The sequence below is a fragment of the Carettochelys insculpta genome, chromosome 2, assembly GCF_033958435.1.
Source record: "Carettochelys insculpta isolate YL-2023 chromosome 2, ASM3395843v1, whole genome shotgun sequence".
NCBI lineage: Eukaryota > Metazoa > Chordata > Testudines > Carettochelyidae > Carettochelys > Carettochelys insculpta.
Window position 1 is genome coordinate 105,907,788 of NC_134138.1, and position 18,372 is coordinate 105,926,159.

Sequence of the window (18,372 nt, forward strand, 5' to 3'; positions counted from 1 at the left end):
CAGGGAGGCCCCTGGCAACGGGAGATACTTGAAGAGTCTGCCTCCCTCTCACCCTATAGCAGTCACTCCCATCCAGTGGGGCTGGGACCAAGGGTTGAGAGACAGCTTGCCCCCTGCTCCATGAGGCGGCTTCTATGTGCAGGGAGGCCATGCCAGAGCATTGAGAGTGAGCCCACTCAGTAGGTCACAATGCCTGTGTGGCCAGACTGCACCTTCTGTCATAATGGAAGGGAAGCAGGGCAACTCCATGTGCCAAATTGTAACACAGGAACAGGGAGTGGGGCCAGTCCCGTGGGACACAAAGAGCTACTACTGTTGAGTTGATGCAGGGAAGTCTGGCTCTTCAGCATGTCCCAGTCACTCCCTTTGATACTGTCCTCAGCAATGGGCTGGTGAGTCAGTCCACCTATAGCCTTCCTACACAGAGTTACAGTATGTGTGAGTGTCACGTGTGTGCCAAACTTGCAGACCTAATTATAGGAAGGCATAAATTCTATAAATACATGGAAAACAATGGCTGTGTGTCAATTTGTGATTCTATTTTTGTTTCTATTCAGTATTTCAGAGTTATCATTTGAATTGTAATTGCTCAAGTGTGGTCGTGTGTAGGTGTGTCTGCTTTTTGTATTAACTTTTTCTGAGGAGAAAAAAGTGTTGTGTATCCTAAATTAATTTCTAGAACAGACTTATCACATCATAAGGTCTTCTAGCATTACTGTAAATATGTTTCTCTCAGGAAATGGCTGTAGTTAACCTAGATATGCAAAACAGGTAAAATAATTAAAGACTCTACAAATACAAATAAATAAAATTTCTGTTGATACACTCCCAAATATAAACCATTATGAATGATGTGCCAGAGGACCTGTTTAAATAATTTTGATGCATAATTGAAACTGCTATGAAATATTTTGACTGAGCAAGTATGGGTTGTGGTTGTTTAAAATGTGCAATTTTTTAGCTTTCCAGGTCTATTTTAAATACAGAATCACCATAACTCTAGTCAACTTGTGTTTCTGGAAAATAGATCCTGCAAACTAACCTGATGTCTGTTTCTTGTAAGGTTACAAGTCTGGTTGATAACGATAATAATGTGAATACAGTATAGTTAGACATCTGTAAGGCTTTTGACTAGATACCACTTGCATTTTTGATTTAAAGTACAACCACACAGTATTAACATGGTACATGTTAAACAGTTTAAAAAGTGGCTAAATGTCAGGTCATGAAATGAAATTGTAAGCAGGCATTTACCAAAAAAGTGTGCTTCTAGTGGGGTCCTGCAAGGATTGTTTTTTGCCTCTATTGTGTTTAATATTTTTTTATCAGTGTCCTAGAAGAATGCCAAAAAATCTCCATTGATGACTTCTGCAAACGACTCAAAAATTATAGGAGTGGTAAATAATGAAGAGGATAGGTTGTTGATACAGAGTGATCTGGATGACTTGGTGAACTTTGCATATGCAAGCAGTGTGTCTCTTAATACAGCTAAATGTAAAGAAATGTAAGAACAAACAGTGTAGGCCGTGTTAAACAAGATGGGAACAGTATCCTGGGAAACAATGACTCTAATACAGGCTTGGGCTCTTGGTATAAAAGATCCAGTGTATGCATGTTGAAAACAGTCAAATTCAGGCTGAAAAAAAAAAGTTTTTTAACAATGATAGTAATTAAGCTTGGAACAGCTTAGCAACAATGTTTAAATCAACACTGGATGTTTTTCTAAAATGTATTATCTGGTTCTAAGAGGAATTAGAATCATGGGGCTGGAAGGGACCTCAGGAGGTCATCTCGTCCAGCCCCCTGCTTCAAGCAGGATCAACCCCAGCTAAGTCATCCCAGCCAGGACCTCCAGTCAAGCCAGGAGTTAACAACCTCTAGGAATGGAGAATCTGCCGCCTCTCTAGGCAGTGCATTCCACTGCTTCACCATCCTCCTGGTGAAGTAGCTTTTCCTAATATCCAACCTACTTTCCTTCCATAACTTCAGACCATTGCTCCTTGTTCTGCCATCTGTCACCACTGAGAACAGTTTCTCTCCTTTCTCTTTAGAGCACACCTTCAGGAAGTTGAAGGCTGCTATTAAATCACTCCTTAGTCTTCTCTGCTGTAAACTAAATAAGGCCAAATTCCTCAGCCTCTCCTCACCAGTCATGTGCTCCAGCCCCTTAATCATTTTTGTTGCCCTCTGCTGAACCTGCTCCAGCACATTCACATCCTTTTTATGCTGTGGGGGGGAGGGCAAAACTGGACACAGTATTCCAGATATGGCCTCACTAGTGCTGAACAGAGGGAACAACCACTTTTCTAGATCTGCTCGCAATGCTCCTCCTAATGCATCCAATATGCCATTAGTCTTCTTGGCTATAAGGGCACACTGTTTACTCATGTCTAGCCTTTCATCCACCATGACCTCTATGTCCCTTTCTGCTGTACTGCTGCTTAACCAGTCGGTCCCCAGCCTACAACAATGCTTGGGATTCTTCTGTCCCAATTGTTGGACTCTACCCTTCTCCTTGTTGAATTGCATCAGATTTCTTTTGGCCCAATCCTCCAATTTATCCAGGTCACTCTGGATCCTATCTCTATCCCCCAACCAGTCCACCTCTCCCCCTATCTTAGTGTCATCTGTAAACTAGCTGAGGGTGCAATCCAGTCCCTCATCCAGATCATTAATAAAAGATGTTGAACAACACCAGCCCCAGAACCAAGCCTTGGGGCACTCCGCTTGAAACCGACTGCCATCCAGATAATGTGCCATTGAGCCTGACCATCAAGCTGGCTTTCTATCAGTTTTATAGTCCATAAATCCAATCCATAATTCCTTAATTTATGGGCAAAAATGTTGTGGGAGACTGTATCAAAAGCTTTGCTGAAGTCAAGGTATATCACATTCACTGACTTCCCCATGTCCACAGAGCCTGTTACCTTTTCATTGAAGCTAATCCGATTGGTCAGGCATGACTTGCCCTTGGTGAATCCATGTTGAGTATTCTTGATCACTTTCCCCTCTTCCAAGTGCTCCAAAATGGATTCCTTGAGGAGTCCCCTCCATTATTTTCCCAGGGACTGGCTGACTGGTCTACAGTTCCCTGGGTTGTCTTCCTTTTTTTAAAGTTGGGCACTACAATTTGCCTTTTTCCAGTCATCTGGGATCTCTCCCAATCTTCAAGAGTCTTCAAAGATAAAGGCCAAAGGCTCAGCAATGATACCTGCCAATTCCCTTGGTCCCCTGGGGTGCATTGAATCCAGACCCATGGATTTGTGTACATCTAATTTTTCTAGGTAGCCCTCTACCACACCATATTGCATTGTCTAGCACTGTAGTGTAGGAGCTGTCCTTGTCCGTGACGATTGAGGCAAAAAAAGCATTGAGCACTTCAGCTTCTCTTACATCATCTGTCACTGGGTTACCTCTTTGACCCAGTAACTGCCCAACACCTTCCTTGATAACCCACTTATTGTTAACATGCCTGTAGAAACACCTCTTGTTACTCTTCACATCCCTTGCCAGCTGCAGTTCCAGTTATGCTTTCTCTTTCCTGATTACTGCCTGGCATTCTCCAGTCATATATTTATACTCCTCCATAGTCAACTGTCCACATTTCCATTTCTGATACGCATCCTTTTTGAGTTTAAGCTGACCAAGGATTTCCCTGTCAAGCCAAGCTGGTTGCGTACCATATTTGCATTTCTTACTATGCAGCGGGATGGTTTGTTCTTGTGCCTTCAGTAAGACTTCTTTAAAATACTGCCAGTTCTCTTGAACTCTTTTCCCATTCATCTTTGTTTCCCAAGGGATCCTGCCCATTAGTTGTCTCAGGAAGTCAAAGTCTGCTCTTTTGAAATCAGGGTCTGTATATTACTTCTCACCTTTCTTCCTTTTGTCAGCATCCTGAGATCTGTCAGCTCATGGTCGCTGCAGCCCAGGTTGCTACACACTTCTATGTGTCACACTAGTTCTTCCCTGTTTGTGAGCAGCAGGTCAAGTTGCGCATGGCCCCTTGTCAGTTCCTTCAGCACTTGTACTAAAGTTATCCCCAGCATTCTCCAAAAACTTCTGGATTGTCTGTGTGCTGCTGTATTGGTCTCCCAGTAAATGTCCAGATGATTCAAGTCTCCCCTGGATTAAGTCAGGGGATTCCCACGGTCTGTTTTATGCTGGTCAGGCTAACTGGATCACAGTGGTTCTTTCTGGCCTTATACTTTATTTATTTATTCATTCACAGTCGTAGCAGAAGGTTTCTGAACAGGAAAAATGTTTTACTTCTAAATCTTCCCACTGATCTTTTATTATGTCATGTCTGCAAATGACTAATACTAAAATACTTACCTCTTTTTGTTTTTCTTTGAATGTAGAGTGCGAACATCCAATTTAAATACTTTGTTCAAGCACAAAGATAACTACACTCATTGGCAGCTAGTCTGCTAATAGGACAGTTAATTTTTGTAGCCTGCCTAGATTTTAGTAAGCTAAATATAAATTTTTTTCATTTCAAAAATCAGATTTTTACCGAACATAATTTAGATGAAGACAGTCAGAGTTTCTTTTCTCTTCCTCTCTCTCTGCTCTACTCTCAGCTTTACCTCAAAGTACTTTGATCTCAGAGTATTCCGAAAATATTTGTATTATCCTCTAGATTCTTTGGAATACCACACCTCGATTCATAGCAACAGATATCTGCAGCAGGCCTTTCTAGAGATCTTATTAAAATTGGCTATGCAGCAGGTGCCACTGAGAAAACACTTCTGTATAGGGGCTCAGCAATACAGTCTGAACCCCAAAAAGTGAGGACTCTTTGATCTGGCAGTATCCATGGTGCTGGATCAGAGAGCCCTAGAAGCTGGGGGAGGCAGGAGGGCCTGCAGTTGGGAGTGTTGCTGGGGACAGCAGCCTCAGCGGTGCCAGCAGCCTGGCTGGGGCTTGGCAGATGGGAGCTTGGCCGAGATGAGAAGCCCAGGAGGGGCAAATGGACATGGGGCTGGCAGCCCCAGTGGGATGGGCAGCTAGGGGCCCTGCCAGGGCTTGTGACAGTCGGGCTGGCAGCCCAAGCAGGGTGGTTGGCCATCACCTGGGAGCCATGCCAGGGCTGGCAACAGTGAGGCTAGCAGCCAAAGTGGGGCTGGTGTCCTGGAGGTGGGACAGGCAGCCTGAGCAGGGCCGGCAGCAGTGGGCTGGCAGACCCACCACCTGGGGCTAGAAGCCGAGCTGATCTGGGGGATCAGCAGCTGGGCTGGCCAGCAGCTGAGAGTGAAGTTGGAGGTGGCAACAATGGGGGAGGAGAGTGGGGAGGGAAATCAATCTTCCCCCCGTCCCCCCTTGTCCCTTCTTTGGGACCAGTCAGATCCCAAGGGGGCTGTATCAGGAAAGTCCAACGTGTACTATAACAACAGAATTCCAAATGAGGTTTTCTGCTGATGATTACCACTACTTTTGTAATGAACACCATATCAAGGTTCATTCCATGAAATAAGACGTATACTAATATTTGCCATCCCTAGATGGGAAAAATCTGTACATGCAAGTGTCCCAGTGCATTACTAAAGACTTTCTGTGCACATCTGTATGAATGTCTGTACAGTTCTTTACTACCAGCCCTTTATAGAAGTCCTGCTTACCTCTCAGAGGTAAGTCTCCATAGCGGTTTACATCTTGAAACAATTGAGACAGAGAGAATCTAAAGCTACGCCTGCGTTTAAGGAGGAACAGCTGTGGTTACACACTGTAATGTAGATTCTTCCTGTGTTGATTAAAAGGTTGTTTCTGTTGATGTAGTTAATTCACCTCTCTGAAAGTTGGTGGGTAGGTTGACTGAAGAAATCTTCCATTGACTTTGATTATGTAGCTTGTTCATGAGTGAATAAACTAATATCCTGGAATGTAGCGGGGTGTTCTACATAAGTTCTCATAACTCATATTACCCTTTAGTCTGATTAATATATTAACCACCAAATTTATCGAATGGCAGTCCAGAAGGTTTCTGTATTATAAAATATTGTTCATAGTTGCAGTGTGAAGTGGCAGGTCTTTGAAGACTAATGTGTGTTGCAGCTGCTGCGGAGATGCTGAATGTGCCAAGCAACCGCAAGACGAGGGTGCTGTGTGAGCAGCGAGAGCCGACCAAAAATGCTGAGCTCTATCAGACCTAGGTTCTAACAATGGCTCTAGGTCTGTGGTGTAACGACCCCTTGCGGGTTTCCCTCTTTTAATAAAAACAGTTTGCTTTCAAGATGAAACAGAGATGCCTGATTGAATTAAAAAGACCCAAGGGCAATTTAGCACGGTGGTCAGATTAAAAGAAACACAGGTGTCAGCAGCAGCTAATAAAGTTCCTTAGAGGGCGTCCCCTGGTGTTAGGTCACTGCAGTTCCCTTTATGGCCCAGAGAAAATGGAGGCTGAGAGTAATTAACTGTTGCAAAAAACAAAGTGGCAGTTTATTATAAGTGTTCGCTAAAAAACGCTTTTGGTTACAGTTAACCCAGTTGATTACATCTGCTTACGTAAAAGATGAATCCAATTGCCATTCCCATGCCTTCTGGGAGATTGTCCGCAGAAGTATTGAAGACAGACAGGGTGTTAAACTAGATAACAATCCCTGCTGTCAATTAAGTCCACTGGGGGCGCTACTCCCCAGGGACCCAAAAATAAGATAGTATAATACTGTGTTCAGGTATAATACACTTGGGGGCCCTGCTACCCCCTGCGTTTACCTAAAGAGGGGGTGGAGCTGCTGCTTCCTAGCACCCCATATAAAGTGTTCGGCCCAGGGGTTGCTAATCCCTGACGCCAATAGTAACTTATAACAAATTTGTAAGTATATATAATTGTACTAAGTTAACAGCAATAAAAAGTCTTTGAGACACTAAACAATAAACTTCTAAAATAATACTATAGCTGATACTTAACAATAACAACAGTAATAATTAACAATAATATCAGTAACTGTGAATACGAGTAAAGGGAAAGAGAGAGTCGATATTGGAAGGATACAGCAGCTGGAGCGGCCTTTCTTTTGTAGCCTCAGCTCACAGCTGCTTAGTTGATGAGTTGTCCAGTCTGGTAAAGAAGTCTCTTTGGAGTGAGGGCCGGCCCTGGCCCGGTTGGCCCCTGCCGGGGAGTGGTGTCAGGTGATGTGGTACGCTGCCGTCACTGCTGGGCTTCGCCGCGATGTTATAGCTGCGAGCTGCAGACGACGCCTGGTGCGGCGATCCAGGTCCCCTCAGTGCCGCTTGTCTGTCTGGTGGCACGCTTTCCTTCAGGGTGGTGTGAAGTGATTTTTCAGCTGCTTTACCCCGAGGGGCTACCAAAAGGGACTGGTCCAAGTCATAAGACAAGGCCTTCCCAAAGGGCCCCGTCTTTGGTGAGCAGCCTTCTTTTATACACCCAGCTCATGAATTATTCATGAGTCTGGGGGCTGGGTGTAGACCTGACAGAGAACTACCCCTGACAGGTCCGGAGCCTTCAGATTTTTCCAGAAGTCTTTTCCTGCCGAAAGTTACCCCCTCAGATTAAATGGGTGGCTATGTATTGATTTTAAGTTAAAATCACTTTCTGAAGAAATTTCTGAGGTAAAACTTTGTGCTTTGTTGATGTATCAAGCATGACCTGTCACCAAGGAGACCTTGCAATATACCAGAGGCTGGGGGCATCTCGAAACCCGGCCAGGAGCTTCTCTGACAGGATTTCTTGACAATGTGATTAAAATGAATCTGATAAATTTTTAATTTCCTAAATAGATTCAGAAATTATGAGTATTAGAAATCTGCTCCCTTGTATGGTGCTGAATCTTAACCACTGTTCCTAAATAAAAGAGAAAGTGGAGCTCTAGGAGTTCATTGTTTTTATATGTGTCCCTTTATTGTTGGTGGAACAAAGCCAATAGGGTCACAAGGGAGAAAATACTGGCAGCTACAGCATTTTAAAATACAGAAGTGTCATTTTGTGACGGTTCTTTTGTATTCTTTATGGTATGGTACTTACCTCAGTTTTTAAATCATTAGTCCATTTACTTCACACTGAACATGCATAATATTTCTTCAATAAATATTTTCATGGATAATTAATTTAAATTTTACAAAGGATATTAGTGATTTTAAAATTATCATGATCTGAAAATTGAAATATATTTTTGTACGACTGAAAATGAATGCATTTTTCTATGACAAAGATAAGAAAAGTGATAAACATCTGGACTGTGGGCACACTACCTCTCTCCTTTTGGAAGGGGCATGATAATGAGGGACTTTGGCAGATGCTAATGAGGTGCTGACATGAATATGCAGTACCTCATTAGCATAATGGTGGCCATGTGCGATTTGAAAGTTATGCTTTCGAAATGCACGCCGCCTGTGTAGCTGTGGGACTTTCGAAAAGACCCCATGATTTTGAAAGCCGTTCCTTCTCATTTGGCTCCCTATATTCCCCATGTTGGCTCTTTTGGGTCCCACTCGTAGTTTTCTATCAGCTACTTCCTTTTTTGCCACTTATCAGTAATTTAGCTATGTCAAATTCATTTAATAAAATTATACCATGCCACATTGTTTGTTTGTTTTTTATTTAGGTGTTTTTACTACAACAGCTTTCAATATCTCTCTAATTCCTTCATGCACAACCTCAAACCCATGAAAGCTCCTACTTAACATTGCCCTTTATTGGGTATTTCTACTCTTAAACGGAGATTGATACTCTGGAGGTTGATCTAGTTTTGATTGATTTATCAGGTCTGGTAGGAACGCACTATATCAACCACTTGTTGCTATCCTGTTGACTCTGGTACTCCGCAGGGTCAGGAGCAGTAAGGGAAGTCAATGAGGGAATTTTTCCTGTCTATCTCCTGTTTTTGGGACACTGCAGAAATTCTGCTTAAGGTACATTTACTCCAGCTGCACTGGTCATGTAACTGTAGTTGTGTATCTTAAGTTGACTTGCTCCCTAAGGCTATGTCTAGATTACAAGGATTTGTCAGCAGACACTTGTGTGAGAAGATACCTTGTGACAAAACCTCTGTCGTGGCCAGACTGAAAAAGCAGATCAAAAGAGCGATCTGCTCTGTTGGCAAAACTACTACCTGGAAGTACAGCCGACAGAGTTATATGATGTCCCTTAAGGCTTTTATGTTTACAGAAGGCCCTTTGGAATCTCCAGACTGGTGTTTTGTTGACAGATCTCTGTTGACAGCAGCATTCTTCCTTGTGGCAAGCTGGGTATGACTGTTGACAAAAGTGCTGCGTTCTGTCAACAGAACGCCCTTGGGAATCTGGCTACACTGCGGATTTTGTCGACTAAACGGCCATTTTGCCTAGTAATCCCTCTAGTTTAGACATAGCCAAAATGTAAACCTGCCCAGAGAAGGGAAGTTTGATGTTGCGGAATGGATCTATTTTAAAGAAATGATGACCCAAAAGGGAGTTGGTATAATTGTTAAAAAGGTGAATTTCTTTGTTTGTCTTATATAATGTTTTTTAAAAAATATTATCTTGTAATGATATAGGAAGGAGATTATCTTGGTATTATTGATAGTTTCTTGTTATACGGCCAATTATGTGAATGAAACTCTATTTCACTCTTAATCACTGCTTCTTAGTATCATGGAAATGTTTTTTCATGGTTAGCTCTTTCTGTAGCCGCATGTTTTTTATTTTTAAAGTGTTCTTTAAATTAAAAGGCATTTTGAAGTGTGACAGAAATCCTGAATTTAATGTTTGGATGTGATCATGCAGCCCATACTCACTTGAGGAGCTCCGTTTGCAATCATTCAGAGCCAAAACTTAACATTGGTTGTTAGTAACCGAATGATTAAATTATGGTATACTAATTACGAAGGTACATTACAAGGCTGCATGGCTCTTCGGTAAGAAGTGGCAGGTGCCTGTGCTGCTGCAGGAGGAGCTCTGAGAAAGAGTTGTATGACCCAGGCTGTGTACACTTACCTCGAATATCGATGACTGCTAGGCAATTCTAAGTACGCCAATTGCATACCAAAAATCGATTTTTGTAGCCTTCAGTATTTGTCCCTGTCCTCACCACAGAATGCTGATGAGAGTGCTTCTCCTCTCAGCATTCCTTAATCCGTGCAGCCTGCAAGGAGTTCCAGGGTGAACAGTGACCCCAGAATGGGCCATTTCACACATGCACGAAATGGCACCCTGGAATGTCAGACCTAAGCATTCAGTCTTTCACAGTGAATGTAGACCCAGCCCCAGTCACAATTTCTTCCTCTTCCCCCACTTTCTCTGGATGTGGGGAAGTAACTTATTGTGGCCCTATACCTAGTACCACCCCTTGTACCATTTCATCTCATGAGGAAGGGGATAGAGACAAGGCTCCAACTAATCCCAATTCTTTTCTCTTTCATACCTGGGGTGGGAAAGGTAAGAGAGTGCAATGAACAGTATTGAGCAGCCATACTTTGCTTCCCCTGCTCTCCTTTCCCCATGTCTGGGCCTGTGATGTGGGAACCAAAGAGGCAGGGAACACAGTGTGAGTGAAGGTCCCTTAAGGCTTGTGTACACAGGAAAATTTCCTCATGGCCATACTAGGGCCAGTCACAACCTAGCCCGTGAATAAGAAGCTCATTATACCCATTGTCATTCTCAACAATTAGTTAGCTTCCCCTGAGTGGAAGCTGGTCTTCCACATAGCAAAGGAGAGGGAGTGTGTGTGTGTCTGTGTCTGTGTGTATGTATAAATATATTAAAAAATAAGGACTTGTCTGGCATCTTAAACACTAAAACGTTTATTTGGACATAAGCTTTCATGGGCTGGAACCCACTTCATCAACTTAAGCCCAAATAAATTTGTTTCAGCAAAAACCACAAAGAGTCCTCTCTTTAAAGACTAGCATCCTATCAGACTATCTCAGCTGCCCTTTAAAACAGAACAACTGGCAGGGAAGTCAAAAGCAAATATAGTATTCTTAGGTAATTTCTTAAACTTGACTGGATTTCCTAAGTACAGCTTTTCATTCGTTTGATCATCTCTTAAATACCGTTGTTTTTGTTTTATTTACAAATAGCTCATAAATCACAAAAAAATTAACTGTCTTTTTATTTATTTCCAGAAAATGGCTCTTGAAATTAAATAAGGCTGGATAAAATACATACATGAAGCAGAAACTGTTTTACATGTGTTAAAGCTAAAATATCAGAAGAGTTTTTGATCAGCCAGACTTGGCAGATTGTCATAATGAAGAAAATTAGTCTCAAAACAATTCGCAAGTCCTTTAATTTAAATAAAAGCAAAGAAGAAAGTGACTTTGTAGTGGTTCAGCAGCCATCATTAAGTGAATTTGGAAAAGATGACTCCTTGTTTGGCAGCTGCTATGGTAAAGATTTGGCTAGCTGTGAAGTTCACAGTGAAGATGAAAAAGGTGGTAAAAATAGATCAAAAAGTGAAAGCTTAATGGGTACGTTAAAAAGAAGGCTTTCAGCAAAACAAAAGCAGAAAGGGAAAAGCAGCACACCATCTGTGAGCTCTGCTGATGATGATACCTTTTCTTCCTCATCTGCTCCAATAACCTTTAAAGATGTGAGAGCTCAAAGACCTCTAAGGTCCACATCCCTCCGTAACCACCATTACAGTCCAACACCATGGCCCCTTCGATCGACAAACTCGGAAGAGACTTGTATCAAAATGGAAATGAAAGTCAAAGCCTTGGTCCACTCCTCTAATCCAAGCCCAGCACTGAATGGTGTTCGGAAGGACTTCCATGACTTGCAGTCAGATAGTGTTTTCCAAGAACAAAACAATACATTAAAAAGTACAGAATCCCAGAATGGGGACCTACATCTTCATATTGATGAACATGTGCCTGTAGTTATTGGACTAATGCCTCAGGACTACATTCAGTATACTGTGCCTTTAGATGAGGGAATGTATCCTTTGGAAGGATCACGTAGTTACTGTCTGGATAGTTCCTCACCCATGGAAGTTTCAACTGTTTCTTCTCAAGTGGGTGGAAATGGTTTTCATGAAGATGAGGGTCAAGTGGATCAAGACGTAGTAGTTCCTCCAGATATCTTTGTGGACCAGGCAGTTAATGGTTTGCTGATTGGTACCACAGGAGTCATGTTGCAAAGCCCACGAGTTAACCACGGTGATGTCCCTCCGCTGTCACCATTGCTACCTCCACTGCAGAATAATCAAATCCAAAGGAACTTTAATGGACTGAATGGCACAGATGCCCATGTGGCTGAAAGTATGCGCTGCCATTTGAATTTTGATCCTAACTCTGCTCCGGGAGTTGGAAGAGTTTATGACTCTGTACAAAATAGTGGTCCTATGGTTGTGACGAGCCTCACAGAGGAACTGAAAAAACTTGCAAAACAAGGATGGTACTGGGGCCCTATCACACGCTGGGAAGCAGAGGGAAAACTGGCAAATGTGCCGGATGGCTCATTTCTTGTTCGAGATAGCTCTGATGACCGTTATCTTTTAAGTCTGAGTTTTCGCTCGCACGGTAAAACTCTCCATACTAGAATTGAACACTCAAATGGTAGGTTTAGCTTTTATGAACAACCAGATGTGGAGGGACATACTTCTATTGTTGATCTAATTGAACATTCAATCAGGGACTCTGAAAATGGAGCTTTTTGCTATTCAAGGTCTCGATTGCCTGGATCTGCAACTTACCCAGTGAGATTGACAAACCCTGTATCTCGGTTTATGCAGGTGCGTTCCTTACAGTACCTGTGTCGTTTTGTTATACGTCAGTATACCAGAATAGACCTGATCCAGAAACTGCCTTTGCCAAACAAAATGAAGGATTATTTACAGGAAAAGCACTACTGAAGGCTTAGGGGAATCTTGCATCTTGCACTTTGGGAACAACAACAACAAAAAGGTTGAAATACAGTTTACAATTTTTCATTGCTATCAAAATCTTTTGCTGCCATAACAATGTTTCATTTTTGTGTGTAAAGAAGGGTTATACATCATTTGTTTGTTTTTGTTTGTTGATGGGAGGGCTTTTTTTTTAAGAATGATTTCAAGGGTTATAGAAGTGTGAAATAGCTATCTTTCATCAAGATGCAGAAAATAATCACAATGTGAATGATCAAATTCTCAATTTTCCCAAGTTCCTTGCTGCTATCCACTGTGATGTTTATGCATTCAGAGTGCATTTCATGTATATTCAACTATAAGTAAAAGTGAAATCAAACTTGTAGAATGGAATTTTTGTCTTGTTAAAATGGCCTATTTTATAATGATAATATTGAATAAAACATACAGGTAGATAAATTACAGAAGTTATGCATACAGTGAATATGATTTCCCAGCATCCTAATTGAGTATCTCCACAAAACTGCCCTAATTTAAAACTTACTAGTTGATGTAGCTGTGTGATGGAATATAGTTATGCAGCATATCTTCGGAAACCTCCTTTCTCCTAAGTGATTTCATAGTTTGTTCAAGTTATTTTGCCTTGGGGTTGCATTTTCTCCTTGGAATTTTCTTAAGTTGTTGTTCTGTTAAAAATAGTCTTTAAAAGTAGTTTTGAAAAACAGTACATAGCATTAATATGGAGATTGCAGCATTGAGATGAATGGTAACCATCATTTACAATTGGCATAAATGAAAAAATTTTACAAAGACTCCTGAACTGTAGAAACTGGCAGTTAAAGTGCCAATTTGACAAAACTGCTGAAAAAAATTCTACATTGTGCGTTTTAGTTATTTTTTTTTTTTTTTACTTTTCTCTTTTCAGTCTTGCATTTTGAGGCAGAGGATTTGATTCTTTGTTTTTTTTGGAGGGGAGGGTTGAGGGTTGGGGGAGGTCTTAAACTAATATACAAAGGTTAAAAAATGCAGCCTGGAGGCTATTAAAAATTAGTAGAAGAGATCTTGTTTTAATATAGTGGCCACAGAAAAGCGCTTTGTTACTAATAGTCTCAGGCGCTGTTATGAAAATTGACTGTTTTGACATAAAGCTGTCAAATCAATTTAGTAAATATTTCTAACTTCTGACAAAGAGAGTGGCATTTTGAAAAGTCTATGGCATGTCTGACCTTTTAAAAGAGATTTCTGAATTGGGATACTGGGACCTAGATTACAAAGTTATCTTTGTGCAATATTGATCATATTGGTGTTTCCCTGTATAGCTGTATTAAATTTGTGCTTTCAGTTTTGAAGGTGACCATGACTAACTTTGTTCTGTTTCGTTTTTAAATCAGTGCGATATTTTTAGCATGTCACCTTCTCCATCAGCTATATGTCGGAGTTGCTATTCAGTAAAGACCAACAGAGGGAAAAAAGGCTGTTGTAGAATCAAATCCTTTTTGGGTCATTCTCTTCTGCTTGTTATATCTAGCTTTTTTGTCCCTTGAAATAAGTTTGTAGCATTGGATACAGTATTTCTGCAAAGTGCTTTGGTTGCCTGAGTTGATGCGCTAAATTTATATATATTTTTAATTTATTTTTGGATCACAGTGTTTGAAAAAAAAATCAAAGGAAGATCAAGTCTGTCTGTTGTGAGGGACAGAGGATGATGATTTCTTTCTTTTGTCCAATAATATTTTTAAATTAAAGAAGTGTTCTCAGCAAAGTATATATGTTTAATTTGTTCTCTGCCATTCACATATATTTATGCAAGCTTGAATCCAGATTTTTTTTCTTCTGGAGGTATTTTTCTTCTTTGAATCAGGGCTACAAATTTTATTCAGAAAGGCACAATAATCTTACACTATGGTACAATGTTCTGATTCTGTCTGTGGGGAGGAGGACAGATGAAATAATTTTTGTGGAATATGAAACATACTTGTGAGGATGAAACCTGTCACATTTTCTTCACTTTAAAAGTTCTTTCCCCATAAAATCCAGATGTGCGAAGTCTCTGGACAGGTGTCATACATTACACAATGGTATAAAATTAGTTTAATATATCCCAGTGTTTAACAAACTTAAAGATGCGTTTAAAATATGCTTTGTGCATAAGTTTTTAAAAGGCCTTGCATATGGGCTTAAACATGTGAAACTCTAAAATCACTCTTTCATTGCTGTATTAAGAAAACGTATATGAACTTGTCTGCTAAGTTTCTTTTCCATGTCTTCATTTCTTTCTGTATGGTCACCTGTAATTGGTTCACTTCTGAAATACTACTGTTGGTTAAATTAACACTGTCCATTTTGAGTTGCCTTCCTTGCTGTTTACTTCAATTGTAAACTTGAGTAAAAGGTCCAGTTCTAATCGACACTTTGGGGGTGAGCTTTCCATAGCTTTGATTAAAAGGACCCTGTCAAGTAATTTCAACCTAAAAGATGATCTGCCTAGATTTTTTTTTAATCTGATGCTGTAAGATTCCAAATATTTTGAAATCCACCACTCTGTAAGATGTATTTTTTAAAGAACCCTCTGGGTTCAGAATCTCTTTGTTATCAAAGCAGTCTTCCGTCCAGTGGTTGGAGCACAAATTAAGAAACCTGGTTTTGACAACACTGAATTAGTTTGTTGTTATACCAATTACTGTGACAGACACAGTAATGCTTAGTTACAAGGCAGCTACAAGTTATTAAAAGGAAACAAGTGTGGTCAGAAAGACTGCATTGGTTTGTGATCTATAACAAATGGAGTAACAAAATCTGTGTTTGCCAAATGAAAGAAAATAGAAATGGTGGGGTGAAAACATTATATTCAGGCCTTTAAAAGAGGATAAATGATTAATAAAAACTACTTGACTCTGTCCCTTTATAATGAAACAGTGCTTATTTTATTCGGCACAACAGTCAGAGTTGCACCTGAATTGTTGTAAAATGTATTTGAAGATGAAATTTTGAAATAAAATTAATTTCTAAAGCTACAGTATGATGATGGAAGTTATTGGTGACATTGGCTGCTTAGCTCATAAGACTAAAATTACAGGTTGTATTTTGATGTTTGGTCTAAAAGTTTTTTTCTGATTCTTATGACAGTGTTATGGCAACATTTTAGTTTTTGTATTTTTGGTCAATTTACAGTGGCTGTCCCTTATGCTGCTGACATAACATCTTTTTTATCAAGATGACTTCCACCATTAGTAGCCTTGGAACTACTATTCTTATTTAGACATTTTATTTTCAGGTATATACATTTCATATTTTGTTCATGCTAAGAGGTGTGCTTATGTGAACCTTGACAGCTGGGCTAATCAAACTATGAACAGTTCTTCTTTTCTGAATTTCATACTGTTTGGATTCTGGATATGTAGATTAAATTGTAATACCAGCAATATATTGTCTGTAATTCCAGTAAGGAATGGTTCTCATTTACATAATTTTTAAATTCTAAGCTAAAGAATGGGTACAATAATGATTGCAAATCTTATTTCTTTTAATACTTTTTAAAATTCTGCAAATAAACATGTTAATAGACCTGGGATAGTCAATAGCTCATAACATCACAAAATATTATGGAGTTCGCTGTATCTATAACGTGTTTACCCTACATATGAATAATGAAAAAAATCTTACAGAATTTTGTATTAATACATGTTGGGTTAAAGAGTTTTATAGTGGTGATGGAGTGCCATGAAATTAATACTTGCAATCCAGATTGCTGTAGTTTACACTTTTCTGTATGTTCCAAGATAGGTGTGCACTGTTTTTACTAAGCACACCACAGAATAAATTATCCAAAGTCCATTGATTTTAATGTGTTTTGGTTTGTAAACAAAATTAGTAATTTCTTGCACATTTTTGAAAAATAATTGTATAAGGATTTATGTATCTGCTTCTAGATACATTGTGTAAATAAAAATTTCATTCACAAAAGAACTGTGGAGTATTCAATAATAAAATGAAATCCTGGAGCAAATGTTTGAATTTTTAGGGAATGGTGCTAGCTGACTTGTATCAGTGTCAGCTGTAGAGCTATTATTTGCTTGTGATCAGAGTATAGGCCCAATTTTTCCTGATTATTTGAGTGGGTGTGGGAAGGGAGATGAAGATGCTTTCCCTTTACTGAAGTCAAAGGTGTTTGGAATGTAAAATCCTATTTAGCCACTGCTGCTGCAAGAGTTGTTTAGTTGATTATCCACTGGTATCTGCTGCTGTTTTTATTCACGTGTTCTCGTCGATTTTAAAAGTACAGCACGGTATGTGGTTGTGTTGTCTTATCTACATCAACTTGCATCCATGAAATTTTGCTTTTAAAAATACAAGGTCAAATTTAATGATAAGCATGCCAAGTTCCACTGACACAATTGAACTTACTTCCAAATATACCAGGGTGAGTTTAGTCCAATAAGATCACAGCTACCTCAGCTTGTCAATATACGTAAGTATGTGGGAGGGCTGGGGTTGGGATTGATAGGAGTACAATTATAAATTTGAAGATGAGTGTATAAGATTCAAATGTTTATAATTGAGATGCTGATGCTTCCAGGCTTGTTCATGTTATATAGCATGTGTTTTACACATGGAGGGTGGATGAAGAAAGCTTTACGCTGAGGTGTAGTTCCTCACTACACGAAACATGGTGTTTGTACCAAAGGAATAAAGCTTTAATGTTGAGTCTGTTTATCCCGTAAGCATTAAAGATTTCTAAGAGAGCTTGGCTTTGTTATTCCTGATGTCTTCATTTAAGATATACGTCTCACTTAATCTCTTTCCTTTGTATACAGTCAGAGTGGTTATTTTCCGAGTGCTTGCTCATGTCCAGTCTGTGTAGGTGTACACGCGCAGTGTGCACACTGTCAGAAATTAGCAGTACCCTTCGAGCCAGCAGGGGTGTCCCCTAGAGTGGCATCAGTATATGGGCTCTCCAACCCCTCAGTTCCTTTTTACCCCCATGATGGTTGTTGGAAAGTGCTTTTACTCTTGCTAGCATGCACCCTTTAGCAGTCACTTGTACCAGTTTTCAGTTAAGTACCTGTTAAGTTTTGTTAGTTTATTTGAGGACCCAGTGTGGTCCTTGAGCTGTGTGCTCCGTGTGTGCGGTGGGGCATGCCTGGCCTGGCTTCAAACCCTGTAGGAGCTGCCAGAAATATGCTCTGTTGGTGACCTGCACTCTGCTTGCCTTTCGTGCTCAGGGGAAGCTCATCTGTCCAAGGCCTGCAAGATGTAGAAAGCTTTTTAAACCCCAGACCAAACATGAGAGGGAGTAGTGCTACAAGATTATCCTCATGGAGGTGGCTCTACATCTGCCACCGCAGTTGGACCCAGTGAAGCAGAGCACACCAGCCTTGCTGCAGGAGACGTCTAGACTCTCATGTGCCTCCCTGGCACTAGTCCTAATCCCTGGTGCCCCAGAAGCAGAGGAGGTTAGGAAGAGCAACTTGCCACAATGACATGGGCCCTCCATGTGCCCTCAGGTGGGGTATGTGCACCATCAGGTGCCCAGTCTTTGAGGCCAGAGGCTTTTGAGGTGGCTGGGGACCTTACTGAGTTGTCCCCATCCC

The 18,372-nt window shown here is 40.5% G+C and overlaps 1 protein-coding gene across 3 annotated transcripts in view; it reads left to right on the plus strand.

Annotated features, from left to right (window-relative positions):
* Positions 1-17,504, plus strand: part of SOCS6 (suppressor of cytokine signaling 6) — a 36,737-nt gene extending 19,233 nt beyond the window's left edge. For all 3 annotated transcript variants that reach the window (XM_074987522.1, XM_074987521.1, XM_074987523.1), the window contains one exon: positions 11,061-17,504. In XM_074987522.1, coding sequence (XP_074843623.1) covers positions 11,186-12,790 — 1,605 coding nt within the window. In that variant the 5' untranslated portion in view covers positions 11,061-11,185 and the 3' untranslated portion in view covers positions 12,791-17,504. The remainder of the gene's footprint in view (positions 1-11,060) is intronic.
* Positions 17,505-18,372: the final 868 nt, after the last annotated feature.